General features: G+C 35.4%; 1 protein-coding gene across 1 annotated transcript in view; it reads right to left on the bottom strand.

Moving 5' to 3' along the window:
- LOC103463227 (contactin-associated protein-like 4) overlaps nt 1–27,925 on the bottom strand; it is a 93,949-nt gene that overhangs the window by 9,004 nt on the left and 57,020 nt on the right. The window contains exons 11-19 of the mRNA XM_017304240.1: nt 26,171–26,277; nt 22,763–22,882; nt 22,474–22,674; nt 20,148–20,310; nt 17,176–17,303; nt 15,838–16,008; nt 8,747–8,965; nt 4,253–4,492; nt 622–846 (exon numbers count right to left, since the gene is read on the bottom strand). Of these exons, the coding sequence (XP_017159729.1) occupies nt 622–846; nt 4,253–4,492; nt 8,747–8,965; nt 15,838–16,008; nt 17,176–17,303; nt 20,148–20,310; nt 22,474–22,674; nt 22,763–22,882; nt 26,171–26,277 (1,574 nt within the window). The remainder of the gene's footprint in view (nt 1–621; nt 847–4,252; nt 4,493–8,746; nt 8,966–15,837; nt 16,009–17,175; nt 17,304–20,147; nt 20,311–22,473; nt 22,675–22,762; nt 22,883–26,170; nt 26,278–27,925) is intronic.

Raw genomic sequence — 27,925 nt, 5'->3', positions numbered from 1 at the left:
GCTAATTAACTCAAAACACCTCAAAATTCTGATTTCTTTTCTCAGAATTCTTTAATTGAATCTCAAAATTCTGATTTTGATATCAGAATTCTGAGGTTTTTCTCATAATTCTGACTTTTTTCCTCAAATTTATGAAGTGAATGTCATAATTCAGACTTTAATATAAGAATACTGACTTTTTTCAGATAATTTAGCTTTTTTTTTTTTACCTAAAAATTCTGACTTTAGTCTTTTGAGACAAAAGTAAAAATTGTGAGGAAAAAAAAAACAGATTTATTTTTTTTACTGGCCCTAATCTTCTGTAAAAAGCCCACCACCCTTTACGTCAGTAAGAGAAGCTGCTGTGCTTCCAGATTGTAACAACTGCTGCTCTTCAGAAAATACAGGAGCTGCGTGAAAAGAATAAACCAAAGGAAAGTTTGAGTGATTGCTGCTGATATTTGAATATTCCTCCAAAMATTTCTAGAACCTTCCTGAACTGATGTGAACGTGTTGAAATGGCTTTAGACAAGCTACCAAAGTGTGACAGAGCAAATCCATAAAACAGAGAAAAGTAGCTGAACGAACAAAAGGGCCAMAGGTTATAAGAACAGAAAATCTTTGTCTGACAAAAGTCCTCACCATGTTTATTGATGAGCAGGATCAAGTATTGCCTGTAAAAAGAGCTGACATAGAGCAGCGGCGCGGGGCTTTGACTGGTCCTGAAGCTCAGSGAGACGTCGTCTCCTCTCAGTGTGATATCCGAGTAGATGGATGAGTGCAGAGAGCTGCTGTTCTTGCTCGCCTCATATGGCTCCTTTACGATATATGTGATGGATGTTGTCGGCTCAAAGCTGCCTGAAACTTCTGGAAGATAAAAAAGTCGGAGGCAGTTATCAGTGGGCAAACTGACGGGAATCCTGCTAGAGTGTGGCCACAAACTCCAGTGATGGAGTTTCAACCAGGTTAGCATTAGCATTTTTTCCATCACAGCGACGACACACGGCATGCATACGAAATGTAGTGTTGACATGAAACATTTCAACTCCTSAATTCTGATGGGTTTTTCCTTCTGAACGTAAATGGTTTTATTGCACCAACATGTTCATTTAATGTACATTTTTGCTAGGATTACATGTACAGCTGTAGATTTCTTACAAATATTTCTAAATCAACACCACAAAATCACAAAAACAATCAACGTGAAAAGATGTTTAATATGGTTTAATTTTAAGAAGTACACTGCAAAAACACAAAATCTCACCATGTAATTCTGGTTTAATTTCTAGTATAAATATCACTTGAGATGAGGCGAAACTAATTTRCAAGTAATAAGCAAGAAATAGGAGCTTATTTTAGGTCAAAGATCCTTTAATATTTGAAGTTTTTGTTATAACGGCAAATGAATTCACTCATAAAATGTTTCCCATGTTTCCCATGAAACAATCTGCCAAAGTTACAAACATTCACCTAGTGACCCCAGCAAAGCCCAGCCTGTTACCTAGCAACCCCAGTGGAGTTCCGCCCGTTACCTAGCAACCACTGCCAGCACGGTTAGKCAGCTGGTTTTATTGCTGTAAAATGGCCGCTAGGAAAGACATTTGCTTCAAAATCAACATCTTTATTTAACATTCTGGGCTTAATCAACTTTTAACCAGCTARAATTGCACAAACAACATGTTCTGTTAAGACCCATTTGTCAAATTTAAAGTATCTTATAATTATATTMATTATATCAAGATTTATTAATTATTTTTATTAGTCTGGTGTAATATTTCAATCTTAAATGTTGTGTTTTTATTAGCTGTGAGGAACAAATTTTCATTATTAGCAGAAATAAAGGCTTGAAAACAATCTTTGTGTAATTAATCTATGGTAGGGATGTCCAAAGTGTGGCCTGGGGGCCATTTACAGCCCCTCGAGTGATTCTGTCCGGCCCTTGTCCACAATTTAAGAAAAGCACAGACATATTTCACCAGAGTCTTCATGCTGATACAAATAAGGCAGATTAAAGGAAAAAGAATAATGTGGAYAAATTAAAATAGTGTTCAAATGGAAAACTTTAGGAACAAAACAAACCATTCAAGTTTTATTAACCACATTTTTTGCTCTCATTTTCATTTAACAGAACGAAGCACCAGAAACACRAATTTCAGACTCTTTCCATCAGGTTAGTAGAAATTATTAAAATATAGTGAATTTAGTTTGTTTTTACAATGGAAATTTTTTAATTTTATTATTTTAGCTCAACAGTTGTGGCCTCTGTTGGAGAAGGGTTGGTCTCCTCTGATCTGTATGATACACTAATTACATTGAGMTAATGTAAGAAATAAGCTTTTCAAAAACATTCCTATCATTGAGTCATTTCTGCTATAGCAACTGGAACTGGAGCCTGGAGATGCCATTGATTTGAACTGGAACTTCAGAAAAACATGAACTGAATTATTGGGAATGTAACATTTCCAAACATAATAAACTCATAATGCTAATTTCCCATGCTACTTTAACCACACAGCAGGCATGCTACTGAATTTATGGGATGYASAAATCCTGTAAAGGTYATAGACCAATAAGAAATACAGTCAATAAACACCAGCTGTCTGTGGTTTCTGTTGCAATTGTAACAGCATGTTTAGATTAACTCTTGCAGCAACAATATTTCTCACACTCTGCATTACATTTTAAGATTAAAAATAGAGTTATCATTAATAAAATCAGTTAATATGTTAATAGAAACACGTGAAGTACCTGAGCTCATCATCTGATGTATAAAAACTTTGAAAGAAGTAAAACAAAACCCAGCTGAATGCTGTGTGTGCGCCAGACGTCACTTTCCAGTGGAATAAAGTGGCTGTCAAATTCCTCTGGGAAGCTGGCTTATGTCGCTGCCTGTCACCACTATATGAAACCGGCAAACAACAAATATTATTTTGGAGGGCCTCTGGATAACATGTGCGGACTGAGCTGTCAAGATAAAATGCAATAAAATGCAGTAACATAGGCTGCTGTTCAAACACAGACTCATATCCGGCTATATGAGAGGAGYGGAGTGGCTTCTGAAAATCAAAACAAGCCGCCGTAATAACAAAAGATGAAGACAACAGGAGGAGGAAACTTCTCWGGTGTGAAGTTTATCTTATGGAAGGTGACAAAGTAAAGAAAAACAYGCAGGGAATGCTTTTATACAAATGCYTTTRTGCTTTTATGTTTTATRCAAAACATGTTTGCRTAAAATCATCCTTAGATAATGAGATTCTTAKTTTGTTTGAGCTTCTTTCAGAATGAGAAATAAGCTGCTGCTCTTGGCCACGGCCCCAACTCAACATTTACACTCGCAAGTGAAAATGGATGTGCAATGGTACATCCATACAACTTTGAAAAGGATAAATGGAGCCTCCTGCACAACCAACAAGAATGCAGCAAGTTGTTTCTGGATGGTAATTCAACAAGAAAACACTTGTCTTTTCCAGCAGCCATTGTAGAGCGCATGCAGCGGTAAAACCAGCTGACCTAACATTCCGGAGCACAGCTTTGGTTGCTCGGTAACRGGCGGAACTCTGCTGGGGCTGCTCGGTAACGGGCGGAACTCTGACGGGGTTGCTCGGTAACGGGGTTGCTCGGTAACAGTGCAGTGCGACTCAACAATTGGGASGGTTTTGAAACAACTCGTTTTTCAAACACAAAAAGCGCTTCAGCTGCTTTTAGGAGCAGCTGAGATCCAAATGAAAGTAGAAAAATAAAAGTAAAATATGAATCTTTTTAGAGTCTTATTTTCATAGGAACCTTAATAACTGCGTTTTATCGAAGTTTCTACTGTAACTCTGAGACAATCAAAGGTTCCCAATCTGCATAATCAGTTTTTCTTCCCCCTTGTGATACTTTGTGCCAGCAGGAAATGTGCTGCCCTACTTTAAATCTTACAAACCTATATTGAACTACATGCTGAAATTATAAGTGATCTCATATATCCAAGAGAATTAAATTGTCAAAGCAGCTGTAGGGATTAGAAACTCCAACAACCCAATTTGAACTCTCAGTGGAGATTTTCTTTTAATTTCTTGACGATATTAGACCATGTTTCCCCCAGGCTTTCTTTCTTTTGCTGCAGTTTGTGATCTGTCAATTAATATCCTGCCAATCTTCGCGTAGGAATATCTAGTGGATATAAATCTACAAACGTGTGAAAAACCCAATTCTCACTGTAGAAAGTTTTTAAAGCCTTCAGGGTTTTTTTCTTATGAATTTCCTGGTAGAGTTGTCAGTGTGTCTGCACCTTCGTGACAGAAGACTCCGGTGTAGGCAGAGCGACTGCAGTCACAGGAGAACCCGCTGGCCCTTTCCACACACCGACCCTGGTTCTGGCAGAGCGCTGCGTAGCTGCTGCAGTGCCCGGGGCAGCCGGGTCGGACGCCAGGTGTGATCCTTGCCCTCTCCTCCAGGTCCAGTGTGACGCCGTTCAGCTGCAGAGAGCGGATGCAGCCCAGAAAGCCTTTCTGCCGTGACGCGGTGCCTCCTGCAAAAAACAAAAATATAAGAACACCACTGTAGCTACACCAGCTCTTTTGTCCTCATTCCTTGTTAAATTTGAATGAAGGAGGTAAAAACCTGGTTTGTTCTCTCACTTAGTCTATTGTAAACTTGCTTCGTTCAACAGGTTATTGTAGGTCAATGAGCTACAAAACATGGTGATTACACTTTTGGTACACAAAAAGAAATGCAGATTTTAGTGTGCATGTTTGCAAACAGATGCAATATTATACACACATAGATCTTTGAAAAGCAGAAGTAGAGCCTTCTGCACAAAAAATTATTGTGATTTTCTTAAACTTTGTAAATCTGAAATTTTATGCAAACATTTGCTTAGTTTGTAAAATTCTTCATGACATTGCTTCTCAGCACTTCTCAGTGAGATCAGATAACATGACTGAAGCAATAAAGGCTAGAACTGCCTTTAATAAAACTGTCACAATGAAATAGTTTGCCAAATGGGATTATAGTTATAAAATGTTATTCTAATTAGTAGAGTTGTACTCTTCTAAATCTTCTTTCTTTATTAATTGCCAGTTAGTTTGTAGTTTGACTGGTTTGCTTAAGTGTCACAAAGATGTAGTGACACTTTATTTATGTAATTAATTACCAAACTGGATTTTCACCAAGTCATAATCTGTTAAATCATACTTCATCACCTGAACCTGCAGGTGGAAATTAGCTTTTTTTTTTTTGTATAACCTGGTGCCATGCACCTGTTGGTTAAAAGTAAATGTTGTACATTGTTTCTGTGAAATAAATATAAATGATAAGGCAGAAAGTTGTTCCTGTGAAGTAAGTTAATGACAAAACACTTGTCTTTTCCAGCAGCCATTGTATAGTGAACGCGGTGATAAAACCAGCTGACCAAACGTGCTGGAACTGAGTTTGGGTTGCTAGGTAACGGGTGGAATATCAGGGGTTGCTAGGTAACGGGCTGGGCTTCACAGGGTGTTACATTATGGAGGTTTTTAAAACAGCTAATTTTCCAGACAACAAAAATCATGAACTTTTTTTTTTTTTCTTCCAAAAACCAGCTGGGTTTGTTTTTAGAAGCAGTTAAGAACCAAATAAAAGTACAAAAATCTACAAAATGGGAATTTTTGTATAATAGGCCCCTTAGTTCTCCTCCTTTCATGCCAATATGTTTACAAATCATTGCCTTTTTCTGTGGTACGATATGCCACACAGTAGTAAAACAACAACACACGGCTGGGTAGCGTTATTTTTTAGCTTTTTATTGATCAGCTACTTGGCTGATGGGCCATTTGCTGTGTGATAATAAGTCTATACTCTGACAAGCGAAAGGAAACCTGACTCTCCTTCCACTTGACAATTAACATTCAACGAATCAGCCAAACGCAGAGACTTGGCAAAACGACAGTTTTCCTCCAGGTCCAACCTGCCCACCCTAATCTGTGCATCACAGACTGGAGTCGGCTTCCGGTTTGAATTTGAAAAAGCTCGATATGCTCAGTTCAAACTTTTCGGCACCATTACTTTAAAAAATAAATATTGGCAGATCTAAATCTAGTGCACCTACTTTAGGTTTTGCTGTAAAGATTAGGAAGAAATAACAGTGTGCGCTGGAGAAAAGCTGTTTCCTAAGGGATGCAAATAAATGACAGCTAAATGAGGGAAAAGGACTGGAGCTGCCTGCAAGACACAAATCCTGTGAGTCAGACCCAAAATCCTGCATGACAGCAACAATTTCAGCCATTTAAGCTGTTTTACTTTCCTACCACACGTTGTTAGGGCATAAACCGGTTGAAGGGTCTGTTCTGACTTCAACAGATAGAGAAGCAGGGGGACAATTTACCATCGACAAGCATATGGGCACTAAACTTCAGACAAAAACAGCTTTTTAAGCAAAATGGCTGGAAATGAAGAAGAAAAACACAACACTGCCAAACCAGGCTGGCAATCAGTCGATTCATATTTCACTTAAAGTTTGATCTTTCTCCTGTTTACCTGGAAAATCTTGGACTTTTGAAACTCAAAATTTCACAACATTTCTGAAAATAATTGAAAAATTTCATTTTCTTTTTTCTCTCAGAATTGTGACATTTTACTCAAAATTCAGAATTTTCATATCAGAATTCTGACTTGTCAAAATTTGGATTTTTTTCTCAGAATTCTAAATCCTCTCAGAATTCAGATCAGAATTTGATCTCCGAAGATTAAAGCCAGAATTCTGAGATTAAATTCCAAATTCTTTTTTTGTTGGTGTCCCTAATCCTCTCCCGTATAAATCCTTCTGTTTGCGGTCGAACGTTCACGCCTTGAGGGAAACCGTTTGGTCTCTTAGGGTTGTGTAATTTCCGCTGGCTGCAGAATCTCATCTCAGTGTTTCTCTCCTTTGGTGAGTTGCATCGTTTCCTCCAAAAGTTGTTTTAGGACAGACGATTTTTGGGTTTTTCACTCAACTATACTGCTAAACTAAAAAATGTATTTTCTTTTCAACTGGGACACAATTTAAAGGAAATAAACATGATGCTATCTAGTGAAAAAAATGAATAGGAAGAAGCTTGGTTAAGTGTCACCATTTTACCCAAAGGGACAGTACAGCTTACCCAACAAGCACCACTGTAATCTTTACACCAGTGCAGTAAGCCATTTATCGAAGCCTGAATACTTTTGCTGTTTTGTGAGTTTTCTTTTCACACACAGATAAAACAACAATCCTACAGGAATAGAACTGGGATTCCTCAAATCCACCTTGAATAAGATCTTTGTCGACAGCTCAGAAAGCTGTGGATCTCATAATCCCCACATTCCCACTTCCATTCAAACGTCCCATCAACGTGCCGGCGATCAGACCAGCGGATTCTGATCAGAGTCTCTTCTTCATGGCTGCTGAGAGAGGATTATGAGATTAACCCCGTCAGCCAGTCAGCTCTGCATCTTTCCAGCTTCATCATTATTCAGCGTTGCTTTTATTTCATTCAACATTCATGTGTGTAAATGTTCAGAATATTTGCAGAGATAAATCCCTAAAACCAAGGATGGATTACTTTCTTCTGTTACATTATTGAGGAAAACCTCAACAGACAGTCTGGTTCCTAAAAGCACTCTGTTGATGATTCAAGGGAAAATTAATCATCATCATTTATTAAAATTAAGGTCCAAAACAAAACCTGTGACATACTTGTAAAGAGTACAAAGACGTGCAAAATTCACTTTTTTCACATTTTTGTGCTTCCATTTGGGTTTTTACTGCTTCTAAAAACAGACCCAGCACTTAAAAAAATACCCAGTTTTTCTTGGCAACAAGTTAATGTTTTGTGATATCAAGAAAATAAACTGTTTCAAAAATATTCGAAATATAACATCGTAACTCAGTATGGAATCGCCCGTTACCTAGCAACCCCAGCCAAGCCCAGCCTGTCGCCTAGCAACCCAAGCAGAGTTCCAGCACATTTAGTTTTACTGCTGTATGCACTGTACAATGGCTGCTGGAAAGGAGAAGTGTTTTGTTTTTTGATTTTCCATCCAGAAACCACTTGCTTCTGCTTTTCACAAATATTAGGTTGTATAATTGCAGCAATTTTCACGTGTGAGTATAAACATCGAGTTTGGTGGGTGTAGCCAGCAGCGGCTCATTTGGATTTCAAATGACCAGATGCCCTAACACAAAAGTCAGTAGGCTGAGCGGACTAAAATATCATTATCTAAGAATAATTTTGTGCAAAACAAATATAATAAATGTGTTTTGTATTCCCCATAGACCAGGGGTGTCAAACTCCAGTCCTGAAGGGCCGCTGTCCTGCAGTTTTTAGATGTGCCACAGGTACAAAACACCTGAATCAAATGGCTTAATTACCTCCTCAGTTCTCCAGAGCCTTGCTAATGACGTAATTATTCTATTCAGGTGTGGTGCAGCAGAGGCACTTCTAAAAGTTGCAGGACACCGGCCCTCGAGGACTGGAGTTTGACACCCCTGCCATAGACCTATTTTAACCTGTTCAAATAGGGGACATAATAGATCACCATTAAATAATAAAACAGTCTTTTCAGACGCTCAAAGTTTGCTGAAACTAGCAAAGCTACTTAATCTCAAAATCCGTTTTTCATGTATAATGCGATCTGCTCAGATCTGATGAAAAGCTGCTTAGTTCAAACTTCTGTTCACCTTGTTAAAGAGCAACGTTCTGCTGAAAACTCGTTCCCACCTAAAGTGAGCATCACGGTTCGTTCTGTCGTCAAGTCAGACGGGAAAACTCCCACCTTTGCTTCTCACCTATAAATAGCTGGCTGTTGAGCTGCAGATGAATAAATCCATCAGTCGGAGCTTCTCGTACGGCAGCAGGCAGGTCGTCGACGCGCAGCGACGCCTCCTTCACGTTTCGCTCCGCTCTCACGCTGTGCCACCGGTCGTCATTTAGCGGGAGGTCGGAGCGCACTTTGACCTCCAGAGGTCCGTTCCCCACATCAAAAGAGAAGACGACCTCTGTGGAAGCTGACGAAGACGAAACATGAAACCGTAAAATAAACACATATTTATCAAGCCTTTTGATGAGTAAGAAAGATTAGCTGTATATTTTTTCTTCGACGTGTAATGAAGTAAACAGACACAAAAATCAGTAAAATCCTTTTTATAAAAATACAGACACTGTTTGTAGATGTTGGCTAATTTAATCTGTGCGAAACAATTGATGCTGAGAAAAACAAGTAAATGTTCAAACAGCTCAGTGAATAAAATTTAATAATTTATTCTAAAACAAGTGATTCACAATAATTTGAAAATAGTTTTTGTTCTTCTTGGACTCAGAGCTGTAAAAAGAGAGCATGATGTGTGTGAAGTGGAAATACTTTGGATGTTTCCATCATACAAACATACAACGGGGAAAATAATGTAAAATAAAATTTAATTATGAGAAAAAAAGTAATACAATTACAACAATAAAGTCATAATATTATGAGAATAAACTCATATGACAATAAAGTGATAATAAGATGAAAAGTCATAATATTTAAAGAATAAAGCCAGAGTCTTACGAGAATAAAATCATAATATTAAGAGAATAAAATTGAATAAACAGAATAAAGCCAAAACAATGATAATATAGTCAAACTATTATAAGTAATATTTATGAGAAAAATGTTGACATAATAATAAAAGTGTAGAATTATGAGGATAAAGCCAGAATATTATGAATCATATTATTTCAACTTTATTTTTGTACAAACTTATTCTCAACCTTATTTTATGACTTTATTCTTGCAATGTTGTAATGTTATAATTTATTCTTGTAATAATCAAATTTTATTACCATATTTCTTTGCTGTAGTCATTTTTAAGGACGGTTTTCTCTAATCTGACTCCAGATTGCAGCGTTTTTAACAAACGTTTTGGCTGGTCGTGTTTCTCCATCATGACATGTCGAACTGACCGTCTGCTGACGTACGGAAGCAAAGAGCTGCCACCAATGTTCCTGTGTCTGCTGCTATCGCCCAGGTTTAATTTAAATGAACTCAGTTTACTTATATTACTCTGATTCACAACAGAAGTCTGAAGGGATTTGCCAAAAAGAACAGATTTAATTTAACACTAAAACGCAAAGTAACTTTAACTTAGTCATATAGAAAGACTAAAAAGCTTTCCACATTTTAATGTAGTTATAAAACATCGCAAAACTTTGTTAGATTGCATTCAGAGCCACGCAAAGAAAGTAAAAAATTTAAAATGCGAGAATAAAGTAGAGATAAGAATTAGGTTATAGTATTTTGACTTTATTCTCATAATACTGACTTTATTCTAAAAATATTGACATTAAATAACAATTTAAATAATAACTTATTTAATCATTCAAATAATGACTTTATTCTCACAATTTTTTACTATATTCTCATAATAATGACATCTTTCTCATATTTACTAATTAAAGTAAAAATTACATTTAATAATTTGTTAATTTAAATGATTTTCTCCCAATATCATGACTTTATTCTTGTAATTTTATTTCTCTCAGTTTGGCCCTAATACTCCATAATACATTCAAAATATACAAACATATGAGACTAATAATAAGCCAATTTAATGCTGACTTTTTATCGTTAAAACACAGATTTTATCGAATCTGTGTTTTATCAAACACAGATTTACTTGCCTAAGTTTAGGATTTATTTATGCAAAACTATATTTATGATTGTGATTTTCATTAAATACGCTCTAGAGAAACAAAAGTAAAAAACATATTTTTTTAGATGGGATGGAAAAGCCATATGAGCTTAAAACACAAAGTAGAAAGTTTTTTATTTAGCTCCATTTTTCATGGACAAACTGTTTTTCTCTTCATGTTTCTTCATGAAGTTTCGCATAAGCACCGTTCTCACAGCCGGTGAAGGCGGACGGATTGATTTGTTGATGCCGTTTCATCCGTCTGCTCTCCGTGTTGCAGTCAAAGTCCCACATTCACTCATTTCAACCCGGGCGACAGGCCAGGACACCTGGAGCATTTCAGATCCGTCCTTCTCTGCTTGAAGAATTATATCACTTTTTCCACGTTTTTGTACTTCGGTTTTAAGGTTTCTATTGCTTAAAAAAAAAACACGCTGCCATTTTTTTGGGAAATAAATTAATGTTTTTTAGTGTCTGGAATCATAAATCATTTCAAAAACCTTCCAAATGTAATGTCACAAATCAGCAGCGATTGTGACCCTTGACCTAGTAACCCCAGACCAGCCCAGCCCGTTACCTAGCAACCCCAGTGGAACTCCACCCGTCGCCTAGCAACCCAAGTAGAACTCCAGAACCTTTGGTTTAGTTTTACTGCAGTCTGGTCTGGTCTGCTCTGCTTCCTCAGAACCAGAACCAAACATGGAGAAACGGCATATGGGACTCCATGTTATGGTTATGGAGAAACATGGCGTTGAAACATGTTCCAGATTCATCGTACATCTGGAACAAACCTCCAGAAAACAGCAAATAAATAATAATAAAGTCATAGTATCACAGGAATAAAGACATATGTGAATAAAGTCAAAATAATGCGAGAAAAAAGTCGGAATAATATTAGAATAGTCATTAATACTTTCAAAATAATGAGAATAAACTTGGAATATTACTTTATTCTGATTTAATTTTGACTTTATTCTCATATTATGAAAATAAAGTTGAAATAATACGAGAATAAAGTCATTATGACCTGTTTAGAGTTGCCTTTGATTAGTGTAAATTGAACGCTGATCAATACATTTGATGTACATTTGCCTGATGATTTCAATGAAGACATTAGACAAAATGTCATGTTTATTGCTTGTTTCATAACTAATGACTGTTTTATATTTTTATGAAACATAAAATAATCCTTTGAACTGCCTTGTTGTTGAAATGTGCTACATAAATAAACATGACTTGACTGACAATGGCTGCCGGAAAAGACAAGTGTTTTGTTGTTGACTTTAATTCCAGAAACCACCTGCTGCATTATCGTTGGTTGTGCAGGAGGCTCCACTTCTGCTTTTCCGAGATGTAAAATTGTATAATTGCACATCTGTTTGCAGCCACTTTCAAATGCATTTAAGTGACAGACTCCCTAAAACATTTCATTCTCAAAGGAGCTCAAAAGTAGCAGAAATTATAAAAAAAAGTAAAATCTCAATATCAAAGGATGATTTTGTGGAGAAAACTGTAATGAACACGTTTTGTATAGACCATAGACCTATCTTATGCTCCCCAGCACTTGGGGAAACAAAAGCAGAGTGCTTTTCTTTTTTATTTTTCCAAAAACCACAACAAAAAAAATCATGATAAAAACTGCCACTCTCTTGTTCTAGTTGAGAAAGGCTGCTGCAGGACTGAGATAAAAATTAAAACACGCACAAGCAAACACTCTCAAGGAATCATAACTTCATTTGGAAACAGCTGTCTGGCTCCGGTCATGTTATGAGTAATAATGATTCAGAGACATCTTAACTCCAGCTGTCACGATAACAACGCAGCGCAACGGAAACCTGCGTGCGCCGAGTTAACAATGAGTTTTCTTCATGGAGCAGCAGCAGCAGCAGCAGCGTTCGACTCAATCTGTCTATTTCTGCAAGCTAGCTGCACTTTTACTCACATGCTGAGTGAATTTACACGATTTAAGATGAACACATGAAGTTTATATACAACTTAATGCATCCAGTACAGGGTGAAAAACTCATTTTTTGTTTTGGCTCATATCAAAATCAGGTGGTTTTTTTTATAAAATAAAGATAAACAATGACTTATTTCCCAAGGAAAAAATAATGATTTTGTAAATAATATAATGTACTACATATGTAATACACATGTGATAGTGGGATGGATTACATGTGTATTACATGTGTTACATATAATACATATTATATGTAATATGTTTTATATGTAACATAACCATAACATCTATTACATATATGTATTATATAAATTATATATATATATGTGTGTGTGTGTGTGTGTAATATAATATCTATTATATGTAATATAATGCAGAAATTATATGTAATATAATATATTTGTTGGTTCTGTAGCTCCGTATATTCATGTGAATACCATAACGTGGTTTTAATGACACATTTCTGATAATTATCGAGTCAGTCAGTAATATATTTCATTAAATTGAGGAAAGGAATAGGATTAAATTAAAGTGTTCACTTATTCCTGCTCCTTTTCCAATGTGAAAGTTTTGTTGAGCTACATTGGTTTTGGTTATGGATGAAAGTTTTCTGTTGCTTGTTTTCTGGTTTTTTAAAATCTAAATTAATAATGAAAATGGAATCCAGTGTAACTGAGGTTGGCGATCAGTAGGTATCAGATTTAAAACACAGCGTTACATATATCTGACTGTGGGGAAAAGAAGAGAGTTTTTTGCTGGGACTGGTATGAAATCACAGAATGTGGGGAAAAACTGAAAATGTGGGGTGTATTGGGTCGTAAAAGACCCAATACACCATCTACGAGCTCTGCAGAAAAATTCCACCATGAGTTTATCCCGAGGCCAACAAAAACCCCAGAACGAGTCAAGAATGCGGAGCAAAACGGCAAGAAAAGCAAAGACAAAACCACAAATGCAGCAAAACCTGCTATGCACACTTTAAATATCCAATGGTTTATTGAACAGGGGAAGTGTGCAGCTAAACGCTTTGTGGGAGGGAGTTTCTGCATTTATAAGATGTTTTGTCAGCAAAAAGCTAAATATCCCCCGGAGTCAGAGCTCTTCAGTTTTATCTTTTGTAATTAGGGATCTTCGTTTTCAGCTAAATCAATTGAAACGTGAGCCGGAGGCCTCAGGCATGACATCATCGGCTGCTGCTTTTCCCTAAATGCTCCAATAAAAAAGTTTAAAACAGGACAAATATGTTTTTGGTAGTTTTGATGTTCTGTATTTGTTAACTCCAAGTTGTGGCATTTTAGAGTCCACAATATTAAAATCACAAGTTAGCAAAAATTTATGACTGTTTTTCAGTGTGTACATACAGTACCAAAAGTGTTGCATCTACACTGCAAAAATAGAAAATATTACCAAATATTTTTGGTGTAGTTTCTACACTCTCAGACACAACTAACTTACAAGTAATTTTTCAGTAAGATATAGGAACTTGTTTTATATGGAGCTAAATTGAAGCCATAAAATTGGTCAAAAGAAAAAAACACCCAGAAACTGAAAAACCCCACTTGAATCTGAAAAGTAGGATTGACCTCTTTTTTTCAGTTTTGAAATTTATTTTTCAGTTTCATTTATCTTTTCTTTCAAACAAACCTTATGGTGGCTAGTTAGTTCCATAGTTCTATGTCAATAATTTGCTCCTCTGGCTGATTATTTTACTCATAACACTGTAAAAATGTCTTGTTTTAAGTGAAAAAATCTATTCTCTGCTGTCTACACTGCAAAAATGCAAAACCTTACCAAGTTTCTAGTGCAAATATTTTAGTGCACTTGAAATAAGACAAAACTAATTTACAAATAATTTTTAGCTAAAAATAGGTGCTCGTGTTATATGGGGCTAAATTGGGGCCAAAAGAAAAAATCTTGAATCGCAAAAAAAATTTCTGTTTCAAATCTTTGTTCAGTTTCAATTCTCTTTCTTTAGTTTGAAAATAAATTCTCATTGTTCTCATTCTCAAAGTTTAAATTGAGGCTATAGAGCAGTGGTCCCCAAGCTACGGCCCACGGGCCGGATCCGGCCCGCCTCCCCATTTGGTCCGGCCCCCTGAACAATACCAGAGAGCATTCAGATTTTTTTTCATATATTGTATTTTCCAGTTTATATGTGGATTTTTCTTTAGCAGGAAATGTGTCCTGTAAACTGTGGGTGTTTTGTTTTGCATGGCGCTTTGCTGCCATCTGCTTGACTTTTATGCTATTTAATCAGTACGGTTGTTTGCTAGCGGTAGAGCAGATGAACACACGTTTGTTATGAACGCCACATTCCAGGTCGAATTCTTCCAAGCAATGCCTGTAAGCAAAACGAGCCTTTAAGTTAACATATGAGGAATTCATATGTTAAAGAATTCATATGTTAAAGTTACTTTCCCTCAATGGAATATATACTAGTCAGTCCCAGTGACCGTTTCACTAACGGTTTTTGCCCAGGTGCTTTCTGGGTAAAAATCAATCGAGAAACGACCTCCACCCCCCCCAACAATTTCAGGCAGCGCAGGTGATAAACGTGTAACACTTTTTCTGTTACAAACTGACTCCGGCCCCCCACCAGAGAAGGGAAAAGTTATGTGGCCCTCACAGGAAAATGTTTGGGGACCCCTGCTATAGAGCCTCAATTTAATGGAGCTAAATTGAAGCTATGGAGCTAAATTGAGACTATAGAGCCTCAATTTAGCTCCATAGTTTTACGTCAGCAATTCCTTTTTATTGATGAAAAATCCTAGTTCCACTGGCAAGAAGCTCATATATCTTACTAAAAAGTTGGTTTTGTCTTATTTCAAGTGTACTAAGATATTTGAACTAGAAACTAAACCAAAAATACTTGGCAAGATTTTGTATTTTTGCCTTTTGAATGCTGAATATTGCACTGTCTGCATTATTTTATAAATTTTCATAGTTAACTCTAGAAAAAAAGCAGCAAACAGGAAGAAAGCTCTTATGTAACTGAGGACGTTTCGTTGAGTCAACCCGGATGGCTCAAGTTTTCTTCCTCCAACTTGTGCGTTGAACTTTAACTCAGAGGAAAGCAAGCAAGCAGAGACGACCTTTCCTCCTCTGCAGTTCAATATTAAAACACCTGATTGCAAATCCTCTCAAGGGTCGAGCTCCAGAATAACTATCAGAGCTGCAGACTGTATTCAGACGGAAAACAACACAAACCCGTTTCAGAACCAGACAGCAGAAACATGGAGATGTCACTTACAGCTGAGCTCTATTCGAATGAAGTCCTTGATGCCGAGGTTTTCAAGGAACAGCCCAGAGGAAGACGTCGTCTTAAACAGAAAGGAGATGTCTGCGTTCAGCTCTCCATGAAAGGTGGGGAAGTGAAGGTACGACGTCTCCTTGTCAAAAAACGCAGCATTCCAGAAGTTCTCTGCAAAAACAATCAGTTTTCTGTTTCCACCTGGAAAGACTGAGGCAAAACTTTCCTTTTTTTTACGTCCGTGTCGCATATATCACATTGGAATAAAGCTCATTAAAGAGAAAACTCATTATGAGGGCTGTATAATGGAGACCATGTAGTAAACAAATGAACCAACTGTTCGGCTAATTAGGTGAGGAAAAAAGGCACAACAGCAGCTTTGCTATCCCATTTATGTTGATTTATCTTTAGGCTTTTATTTACTAACTCATTAAACTTAATGGATAAATTATAAGCATTCATCACAAGTAAAATATATCACCTAGTTTAATTTATTTTACATTTTCTATTGATAGTTATTATTACGTAGCATAAGGGAGCCATATTTTAGCAGGCTGTCCGCTAATTAGCAAGTTTAATTTGCTGCAGCGAAATTTCACAACAACAAGTTAAATGGAAAGATGGAGGCTGGAAACAGAACCGGACGATTTGGGTCCAAATCACATTTATTTTTAAAATAAAAAGAAGAAGAAAGAGGAGGAAGACAGGATAAAAATAACAAATGAGACGCAAAAGAGCAGAAAAAAGAGAAAATAAAAGAAGAAAATGAGGAAGAAAGACGAGTAGAAGGATGGATAGAGAAAGAGGTCAACAAAGAGAAAGAAAAAATGAAAAGAAATAAGAGAAAAGAAAGAAAAACAAGGGAAAAATGGAACATGGAAAAAAGAAAGGAGAGAAGATAAAAAAAGGAAAATGGAGGGAAAGAGGAAAAAAGAAAGAAAATTGTGAGAAAGTTAGAAATCCAAACAAAAAAGAGATAAAAACAGAGAAAAGAAAGAAAGAAAGGAAGAGAGAGAAAGAAAGAAAGAAACAAAGAAGAGAATATGGAAAAGAAAGAACTAAAAAAAAGAGAAGAAGGAAGTAAAGTAAAAAATGAATGAAAACCAAACGTTTTAACCAGAAATTCACCAGCCTGCAGTTTTTGTCTAAGTTTTTGTTAAGTTTAGTGGAAATATGAAAATTTCCTCTAAACTTAATATTTCGGTCCGTCTGAYGATGTAATTTTTAAATATTAAATCTTGTATGGCTACTTTTCACTTTTACTCGAGTTAAAATATGTTGAAGTAGTTTTGCTCTTACTGAGTATACATTTTTGGGCCCCGCCTCCCCTGGACTTACTGTCTCCATGGCAACGGAGAGGCCCCACCCTGTAGGCGGCCTCCGAACCCGGCCGGTGAATGTCTCCCAGAACCAGCAACCGGACTGGGAGGCTCTCCTTCTGGGTGAGAAGGTCAGAGTCCTCAGTCCTGAGAAGGCAGAAGAGAAACAGAGAGCAGCAATCAGAAGTACACTGCAAAAACAGAAAGTCTTAACAAGTAATTCTAGTCTAGTTTTAGTGCAAATATCTGAGTACACTTGAATTAAGACAAAACTTACAAGTAACTTTTCAGCAACACATAGGAGTTTGTTTTAAGTAAATAATTTCTTAATATTGATGAAAAAGTTATAGTTTCACTGTCAGATTATTTCACTACTGAACTGCAGAGGAGGAAAGTAAGTACACCAAGTACAAGTTGAAGAAAGAAAACTTTAACCAGTTGGGCCAACTCAACAAAAATGTCCTCAGTTATGAAAGAGTTTACCGTTTTCCTCCTTTTTCCTGCTCTTTTTTTTTTTTTGGTACAGTTAGCCACTATAATTATTGAAATAAGGAAGCCATTGCTGTATCTGTGCAATATTCTAAAGGCTCTACACTGCAAAAACAGAAAATCTTACTAAGTAGTTTTTGTCTAATTTTGAGTGAAAATATCTCAGCACACTTGAAACAAGATAAAATTAACCCACAAGTAACTTTTCAGCAAAATATAGGAGTTTGTTTTAGTAGGTAATTGCTTAATGTTGAAGAAAAAGTACTACACTGCAAAAACACAAACTCTTACAAAGTGTTTTTGGTCTATTTTAGTGCAAATATCTTACATGAAATATATAGCAGCACGTTTTATGTCAATAATTCCCTAAAATTGATAAAAGTACTGGTTCCATTGGGAGATTATTTCACTTATACAACAGGATAAAATATCTTGTTATGAGTGAAATAATCTGCCAATGGAACTAGAATGTTTTTTTAAATAAATATTTAAAAGTCATTAACTTAAAACAAGCTCTTACATCTTCCTGAAAAGTTACTTGTGAGTTAGTTCTGTCTTATTTCAAYATCTGCACTGGAAACTAAAACAAACATACTTGGTAACACACTTTGTGTTTTTGCAGTGTAACAAAAAAGGTAAAAGTTTGCCCACAGAAAGTCAAACTAAGCTAAAAAAAAGTGGAAGAAGCTGTTTGGAAAGCAAACACTCTGCTTCGACTAGTCATTTGTTCTCACAGGGTTAGTTGAGGATGTGCTGACAGAAAAAAAAATAATTTCAGCTGACACAACGTCTTAAGCTGCACAGTGTTAGCTTAGTGATTCATTTGCACATCCAAGCCAACTGTTCTGTTGCTGCAAAACACAAGAATGAAATAATGTGGGATTGGATCTGCTAAGACACTGGCAGCAAGAAAGTAAAGCGCAATTTAACAGGAGATAATCCGAGATTATTGTTCCTGGAATAGAAGATTCCTCAAATCACAAAGGAATTTATGAGTTTAAAAGTTTCAGGAACTCTTAAATTATCAAAACTGTTTCTGTTTGGGCAGGACATTAAGATTAAACAATGAGGTTACTGAAAGTTTATCCACTAGTCGGTAAACATCCACTAACCTGCTGAGGCGCTAATAAATGGAGCCATTTCTTCTATTTAGCGCTTTAGCTAACATTAGCACACGTCATTTCTACTAAATACATTTATACCGGTTAAATCCTGAATCAGTAATTATTTGGCTGGTTTGTAAATTTTATGTTGAGTATGTTTTGATAACTATTTATTCTGTTCAAGTAGACATTCATATTCATGCTTTTATTTTGAAGGGCATGAAGGCTGTTTATTCTTCTCTTTTTTCCCCAATAACTTTATTTAAAACAAGAAACTGATATTAATATGAAACACAAACTGTAGAGAACAATATATAAACATTAATGCAATATCTAAAAGTAGTTTATAACATGTAGATCATAACGTCAAAGTTCAGTTGATTCTTGAGCGGTTGAAGTCTTTCAGATGTAGATGTAATTTGAACTGAAGTTGGTGATTAGCTCCGGCTAGACTATGTGTGAAATTTGACATTGTGAGAATAAATTTGTCTTAATGGAAACAAAATAACCTTGAAAAATCTCACGTTTTTTGATAAAAGTTGTTTTTTCAGTTCTGTCAAAATTGGTTTCTTGGTTTCTTTTTTTACATCAAGAGTCACATGATCAACAGCTGCCTGTTACTACAGGAGGAAACCACAAAGAAGATGACAGGAAGTAGTTGGGGGATGATGGTRTGTCATGTTTTTAATAATTTATTGTGTGAACAAACTTATTCACTTGTGATTTTAATTGCTTTTCTTATTTAATGGAATCACAGCATATGCAAAATTAGGTTTTTTCGACATTTGTAATGGAAACGCAGCTACTGTAATGCTTTAGCATTATCACAACTAATGTTTATAATTAGTGCCTTGGCGTTATCTAACTCTGTAGTGAGCAGTAGCCACCACTGGTTTTAACATAACAAATAAAAAACCTTAAGGAGAAAATCTTTAAGGTCTAAATATTAAAGAGCTGCGTTTCCGATGTGTACAAAACTTTGTCAATATTCCACTAATGCCAAAAAAACCACACAATTTTGCAATTGTGATGTTTCMATTAAATAAGAAACGCAACAAAAATCACWTGTGAATAAGTTTGTTCACCAGATAAATATTCAAAAAGCCTGGTCTGCCATCATCCCTTAACCACTTCCTGTCGTCCTTTTTTGTCGTTTCTGCCAGTAGTAACATCTGGTTTTTGATCATGTGATTCATGTGATGCAAAAAAGTATTTTCATAGCAGTTTTGGAAAAATAAACCAAAATGATTACCAAAAAAACCAGCTCATCCCAGCACAAAAATATTTTATCAAAAAATCTTATTATTATTTTTTTTACTGGGATGTTTCTATTAAATGAATTTAATTTCAAAATGTCTTATGATCAGTAGAAATGCAGTTGCAGAATAATTCGGCATACCATAGGTCATAGTCAGCATCACAGTTGCAGTAGAAGCTCGAGTCSAGGCAGTTGTCCTGCAGACCACAAGCGCACTGCCGGCTGCCGGGCAAAGCTTCGCCCCAAAAGTTCTGGATCTGACCCGAAGCCGGGCCGCCGACCCACCAGCTGAAAGGAGTCCCATCTAAWACAAAAGCAAAGCACACATCACTGGCTCACATGCAGAAAAATAATGGAATAATTTACATTTATTTAAAAGTTTTACATTTTTAAATACAGGTAAAATATATTAATTTAAAAAATTGTGATAGCAGTGCAGGCAGAGGCAAAAACTTGTTTGAAACTGAAAAAATATGTGAAAACTTCTTTTTTCAGTTACAAAATAATTTTACAGTTTCAAATCTATTTTTTTTTCAGGTTAAATTTTTTTCTTTTTTGAACAAACTTTATGGYCTYAATGTAACTCCATATAGCTACCCTGTATGAAGTAAGAATGAAACTGCACTTTTGATTTAAAATAGTGAATAAATGCATTGTTTCAACTTCTTGACTGTCATAAAAAATKGTAGATTCTTAAACAGAGAAGACTAATAAACTTTTAATATAAATTCCTTTGGAAGGTAGAAATGATGCACCTTTATTCCCCTAACGGATTCTGTTTTYAAGTTCACAGAATCGGAAATGAAAGCAAATGAGCTCAGAATACATCTGYTAGCAAGAAATGAGTTCAGTCACAGTAAAAATCTCAACAAACACAAACACACACGCTGATGCAATGCTTTTTGAATAACTAAAAAGAAACAAAGAGATTTACAAGGACATTTTCTTGGCATCAATGTAGCTCCACTGCTGTGTGAAAAGAGTCAATCAGTGACAGTTTCTGTAAAACGTCTCCAACATAAAATTTTCATTAAATCATGTTTTTTAATTCTCCCCTAATTAACAGATTTAGCAAATTAATCTCTCCATTGTACATAAAATAATTACCCAAAGCAGCTTCTGCTTGTTTCGTCTGCCAACACAAGCAAGTCTTTAAGATTTCTGGCATTATTGGACTGCCTGCACTTCAAAAACAAAACGTATTTTCTAGTGTAAATATCTTTGTATATATGAAATAGGACAAAACTAACTTCCAGGTAACTTTTCAGAAAGATACAGGAACTTGTTTTAAGTTGATAATTCTTTACTATTGTTAAAAATTTCTAAAATTTTTAAAATGGGAAAGTGTCTATTTTATGACACTTCCCCATTTTAAACATTTTAGAAATTTTTAACAATACTAAAAGATATTTTAAGTGAAAATATCTGCCAATATAACACATTTTTAATTAATATACGAAATTTATTGACTTAAACCAAGCACCCATTTGTTGTTAAAATGTTACTTGTAAGATTTTATCTTATTTCCTAAGACATTACGACGCCGTATCAGGCCCAATGCAGACAGAACTATAAGAATTTATTTTTGCCAAAATACTCAGGAATTTTCTAGAGAAACCTCAGAGATTTCTAAACTTGAAAAGCTGAAAAATTGCTACAAAAAACTCAAATTTTAAGATTAATCTGAGAAACTTTCTAGAAATTTTTTTTTCTGAGTTTGAAAAAAAAMAACAACTTTTGATAATTTTCTGAGTTTCAAAAGTCACAAATTTTTGACTTTTCAAACTCAGAAATGTTCAGGTTTTTTCCAGAAAATGTCTGAGATTATTCTCTAAGTTTCTAAGTTTCTTCTTTTAAATTTTCAACTTTTCAAGATGATACAATTAAAAAAATTTTCTGGAACATTTCTGAGGTTAATCTAAAAAGTTTTGAGATTTTTTTTTGCAAATTTTTGACTTTTGAAACTTTCCAGAAGGTTTCTGAGATGATTCTGAAATGGGTTTTTGGTGAATATTTACCCCTTTTTCAGTTATTGTTCCATGTATAGAGGCCCTGATACTCTTCCGCAGATATTTGCATTATAAGCTGGTCTCATCATATTTTGTGGATTTTGTGTTTTTGCAGTGCAGACGAACCCGGACAGGAAGTAAAGTGCCGTTTTCTCCCCCTCTTCCTCTCCACAGAGTCTGAAGTTCATCAGATTCTGGGCTCTTTAATTCCTTCCAACAGCCTTGAGCTGTGGATTTAAATCCTCGTTTAATAAAAGAATAAAATCTGATGATTTCCAAAACAATTGGGTGCTGCAATGATAAGGAAGTGAAATTTAATTAATGTTTTAAATAGTAACTTAATTGACTAAATCAGCAGTTCACTCCACTCTGTCCTGGTTTCAGATATAGAAAAGCTTACTTTGCAAAGCCGTTGCCTCCAGACATCTTTTTTTTTTTTTTACGTTTCCGGATCTTACCCAGGCTGTTGGAGAGGCGGGACTTCCTGCAGTGATAGGAAAGCTCCTGCTCGCAGTGCTCTGATTGGCTGATGACGGCGGAAAGCTGCTTCTCCTCAGACGGATACAGGAAGCTGGCGAAGTGTTGGTTGGTGTCAGCGGAGGCCTGGACTGGAGTCAGCTCTGTGTTGTTATGCTGGATTATAATCCACGTCTGGTCCTCTGGAGGACACAAAACGACAGCAACGCAGCTTATTACAGGTTTGTGTGAAATGAAAAGGAATCCACATTTTTAATGATGTTGTTTTACCCGTCATGTTGCAGTAAACGAGCTGCGGTTTGATTGGTCCGCTGCCGTCCACGTCGACGTAGAAGTGACCCGACGTGTCGCCTTGGTGCTTGTAGACCTCACACGACGGTTCGTATTTGGCTGTGCAGGAAAAGTAACGTTACGGGATTAGGGATTAGGAGCACTGAGAAAACATCATTACTTTTCTTAATATTCTGACCTATTTTTAAACCAAAATTCTGACTTTTTTTCAGAAGTATTACTTTTTTCTAAGAATTCTGACTTTTTTCCCTCACAAAATTCTGAGATTAAAGTCAAAATTTGAAAAATAATTAATTTCATAACAGCCATCTATAATTTGGATAAGTAAAATTTCATATCCCTTTTTTTCATTATAAAATTCGTAAAACTTTAACAAAAAGCGAACGTTTAAATTTAAATTAAAACAAGTTTGTTCTTCATTCACTGAAGTTACTGAAATTTTACACTGCAAAAACACAAAATCTCACCAAGTATTTTTAGTAGCTTCTACTGCAAATATCTTAATGTACTTAAGATAAGACAAAACTGACTTTAGTAGCTTTTCAGCAAGATATGAAAGGTTGTTTTAAATCAATAAATTCTTAATATTGATGAAATAGTTTCAGATTATTTCATTTATAACACCGGATAAATGTTTTCTTATAAGTAAAATTAGTTTCCAGTGGAATGAGTAATTTTTCCTTTTCTTGCTGAAAAGCTGTTTGTGATTATTTGAGTTAGTTTTGTCTCGTTTCAAGTGCCCTAAGATATTTGCACTAGAAACTAAACCAAAAATACTCGGTACGATTTTGTGTTTTTGCTCCTAAAAGTCTTTTTTCCCCAAAATAAATGTAACTTTCTGAGACTAAATGTGAAATTTTCCTCCTGCAACTTCTTGAAAAGTGAGTCCAATGGACTCTCTGTGCCTACATGTGTATATTTAGTGCATTTTTTAGTTATAATTTAAACTTTACAAAAGTTTTTTGTCTCATGTTGTAATTTTACCTTTACATTTAAGGCGTCTTATTGTGCTTTCAATTTTATTTGTAGCTTTGTGTAACCCTGCCTGGTCACTTTGCTGCTGAATTTCTCTGAAAAATGGACAATAAATAACATTTCTGCTCTATTCTTCACGTCTTTTCTCTGTTTCAGTGCTTTGCAGATTCAGTAGGAACATTTAACTTCTCTTTGATCCGTCTCTGACTTCAACACCGTCAAAACTACAATCCTGCAGATAAAAATATTAAATAAAAGTGATCGGTTTTGTTCTTTCAATGGGGAAAATTTTTTATTAAAGATATTTTTAGCACTTGAAAGTCTTTGGTACTTAAAAATATTAGGCGTGATGAAAAGAGAAGCAGCATTTAGGAGCTGGGAATTGACACGGTGCTTTTCGGAGCGCTTTGAAGACACAAGTGGGAGAAAATTGTGGCTTTCATCTCCAGCAGGATGCCGTCCCTTTGTTCTCTCCTCCGCTATCCCCCCGTGGAAAAGTGACATTTCGCTCCTGCATTATGTATCACCAGGGATGATGCTATTTTTGCTAAGAACCAAAGTATGAAATTTAGAGCAAACTTATCTGAAAGTCTCCAAAGACCTGCAGGTAAAGCGTCACGATCGGTAAATACGAGCAGGTTTACAAATGCATTTGTAAATAAAACATATATTTAAAACTAAATTACTTAACTCTTCTGTTGAGAAAAGCAGAATAGAAACTCAATTAATCGATTTGTACTAATTATTTACAGTAGGATATCTGCAGGTGAACAACAAGAAGAAAAAATCCTTAAGAAGTTTAAATGAAACCAGATTGTAATTTACAAAGCATAATGAAGTTTCACCACTTTGTTTGGTCGATTCCCGAATGAACGGAGATAATTACAGGTTTTAAATAACAGCAGAAGAAGAAATGCACAGGAAGATTGACTGCTGAGGGACAGACGGTCTAATTAAAGTAAGCTCAATAAAAACATGGCTGGAATAATAAGTCTGTCTGTTGGCATGGTTTGAAATATAAGAACAAACTTTTATACAAATGTAGAGGAAGATGCAGACAGGAAAGTTCATTTTCTTTCTTTACATAAGAAAATTTAAAGTTTAAGTTTGAAAATAAGAYACATCTTAAAGTATTTATTCTAAACGAGGCTTTGAATAAAACAGGAAAAATGTAAAATATGACAAATCTCTTAAATGTTAATGCAATAATTTTCACTTTTCATGTAAAAAAAATAATATATTAAAAAAATAAACACAAATACAAACATAATAAAATAATCCTAAATTATAAATTATAAACAAAAGTATTAAAATGTAAATGATTTTTCCAAAAACAAAAGAAGAACGAAAATGCTTACGTTGAAAAAGTAAAAAAAATAAAATTACTAGAAAGATCCAGTTTTCTTTTATTTTTTTTTTCTACAAAATTTCGGAAATTAATCTAAACATTTCGAGGTATTTTCTAGCAAATGGCAGACTTTTCACGCTCAGCTGTTCCAAGGTTTTTCTAGAAAATTTCTGAGATTAATTTCAAAATAGAATTTTTTCTAGCAAATTTTCAACTTTTGGAAGAAAGAAGTTGAGAGAAACTCAGAAATTCAGAGAATACTCTCATAAACTTTTGCTTTTAAAACTCAGAAAGATAGAAGTTTTTTTCTAGAGAATTTATGATTGAACTACAGAAAAATGTAGACAACATGAAAAGTTGAGAACTTGTAAGAAAAAAACAGAAATTTTGATATTTCATAAATTTTCTAGAAAAAGCAAGAACATCTCTGAGCTCCAGAAATCAAACATTTGCAAGAAAAAAACTCAGAATCAAAATTTTGAGATTAATTTCAGAAAAATTCTGTGTTTTAATAATCAAAAGTTTTAACGTTTTTTTCTGGTCTAGAAAGATTCTGAGATTATTCTGAACATTTCTGAGTTTCTTCGAGAAAATTTTTGACTTAAAACTCAGAAGTTCACAAGGTTTTTCTAGAAAATTCTTGATTTCAATCTCAGAATTTCAGATATTTTTGACAGAAATTTCCTCCTTTTTTTCCTTTTATCTAAAAAGGCTCAAAACGCCGCGGTAGTAATGTCTGCTAAGTTTATCTGACATGTTTTATTTTGAATATATTTTCATATGAATGCAGACGCAGCTCAGTGGAAGCACGAGGCTGATTTCCTTCTTTACAGAATAAAGTCTCTCAGCTACACACAGATTAGTAATCCCGTGTTAATCTGCCGCTCTACTCTTCACACTATGTACTGATTTATATTTGATGCATTTTTTTGGTATGTTTTGTTTTTATTTTTTTACATTGATACTTTGCCTTTTGGTTTTTATACTTGCTGGAGCATCAATTTGGGACACGGATAAATCTGAATCTGCATTTTGGCCGTTTCTCTTCCCGCCTGGACGCTCACCGCTGTGGCAGGTGGCTCCTCGGTAGCCGCTGTTGGAGCAGTTGCAGTGGAAGTTTCTCCAGGACTGAGAGCATCTTCCTCCGTGTTCGCAGTGACTCGGCGAACACCTGCAGGGCAGAAACAGAGAAACGCACAAACGACTCGACTCAGTCTGCTTCAAAACTTCTTTCAAAGTTTCTCAAGGATGTTCGCAACATCTGTTGTGATGAAGAGGAGTCAAGCAGGGGCCAGAATAAAAACAACATATATAAATGTAAACATCCTGATGACCGGCGGGGTTGTTCTGAGATGTAACACCTTTCGGCCCGTCTGCCGAGGGGATGCAAAGGTGCTGCTCGACACAAAATCTCAATCATCGTGAAAAAAACTCATAAAAAATAATAAGTCTTGCAGCAGGGATGGTCGTCTGTTTTAAAATAGTCTGTTGATTTTCTCAAATGATTCTTTTTACTGCTGTCTTTTTTTTTTTCTTTTATCATTTTGGCAGCTACGATGGTGAATTAGGGCCATTCTAGACAGAAAAAGGAGTAAATTTTCACAGAAAAAAAAAAATCTGAATTTGAAAAGTAAAACATTTTCCAGAGAAATGTCCATGACGTCCAGAGAGGTCTCAAAACTTTTGTAGAAAAACAGGAACATTTTTGAGTTTGAAAAGTTGCAATTTGCTAGAAAAAACTCAGAAATTTCTGGCTTTTAAAAGTCAAAAATTTGTGAGGAAAAAAACGGAGAAATTTTTAGATTAATTTCAGAAACTTTCTAGAAAAAACTCAGAAATTTATGGGTTTCAAAAGTAAAAAATGTCCAAGTTTTTTTCTGGAAGATTTATGAGATTATTCTCTAAATTTCAGAGTTTCTTTGACTGTTCCCCTCCTGACCTGTGGGGGCGCTGCAACAAGAACTACTGAAAGAAAAGACACAAAAACCTCTGATGACGACACTGAGTGCAACTTTCTTCTTTAGGAAAGGTAAACAAAAATATAGCGGTGTCAGATTTTAGTGGTTGGAGGATTTTTCTTTTTGGCTTTAGCAAAAGAAGACAAGTTATTTTCCCCGCTAGCGCTAGCTTAGCACGTTTGTTTTGGTTGTATTTACCCAGAATGCATTTGAAATGTTCAAAAGATCTGAGAATGAAAAGGAGTTTCACTTTCCAGAAGGACAATAAGTTAAAACAAACAGCTAAAGCTACAACCAGATGGTTTTAATCAAACATATTTATGTGTTGGACAGATCTGAACGATACCTAAAATTAATTCAGAAAACAGCCCAGAATTAAGGTTTTCACAAGTTTTATGACAAAAAAGTTTAAAGTTGGAGGAAAATGAAAACTTTTGCAAGACGCTGCAAACTCCAAACTTCTCAACTTTGCTTTAAGTTGTGTTTCAGAATCTGGGCTCAGCGTGCGACTGGCTCTGCTGCTTTCAGTCCCTGCAGAGCCGTTTGTGAGCTGCTGCCATTACATCTAATTACGTGAGTCAGGTGCAACGTAATATTTAAGTTTATTAAGGTGGGCTGTTGCAATTCATCACAAATTAGCTTCATGCTAATGACTTAATTTGCATAAGGAGTCCATGACGTACAGTTAAACTTTTATTTCTTGTTTTTTATGTCATTTCACAATCACTTATCGCGTAAACAAAGTTATTCACGTGTGATTTTAAATATTTTTTTTATTAAATTGAAACACTGCAATTGTAAAATTCTGTTGATGTTTTTTGACATCAACAGAATACCAACAAACTCTTGCTCACAGTTGTA

Source organism: Poecilia reticulata, linkage group LG4 (genome assembly GCF_000633615.1).
Source record: "Poecilia reticulata strain Guanapo linkage group LG4, Guppy_female_1.0+MT, whole genome shotgun sequence".
In the NCBI taxonomy this organism is placed as follows: domain Eukaryota; kingdom Metazoa; phylum Chordata; class Actinopteri; order Cyprinodontiformes; family Poeciliidae; genus Poecilia; species Poecilia reticulata.
Note: the sequence above shows the minus strand (reverse complement) of the source record. Positions and strands in the feature narration are given on the sequence as shown.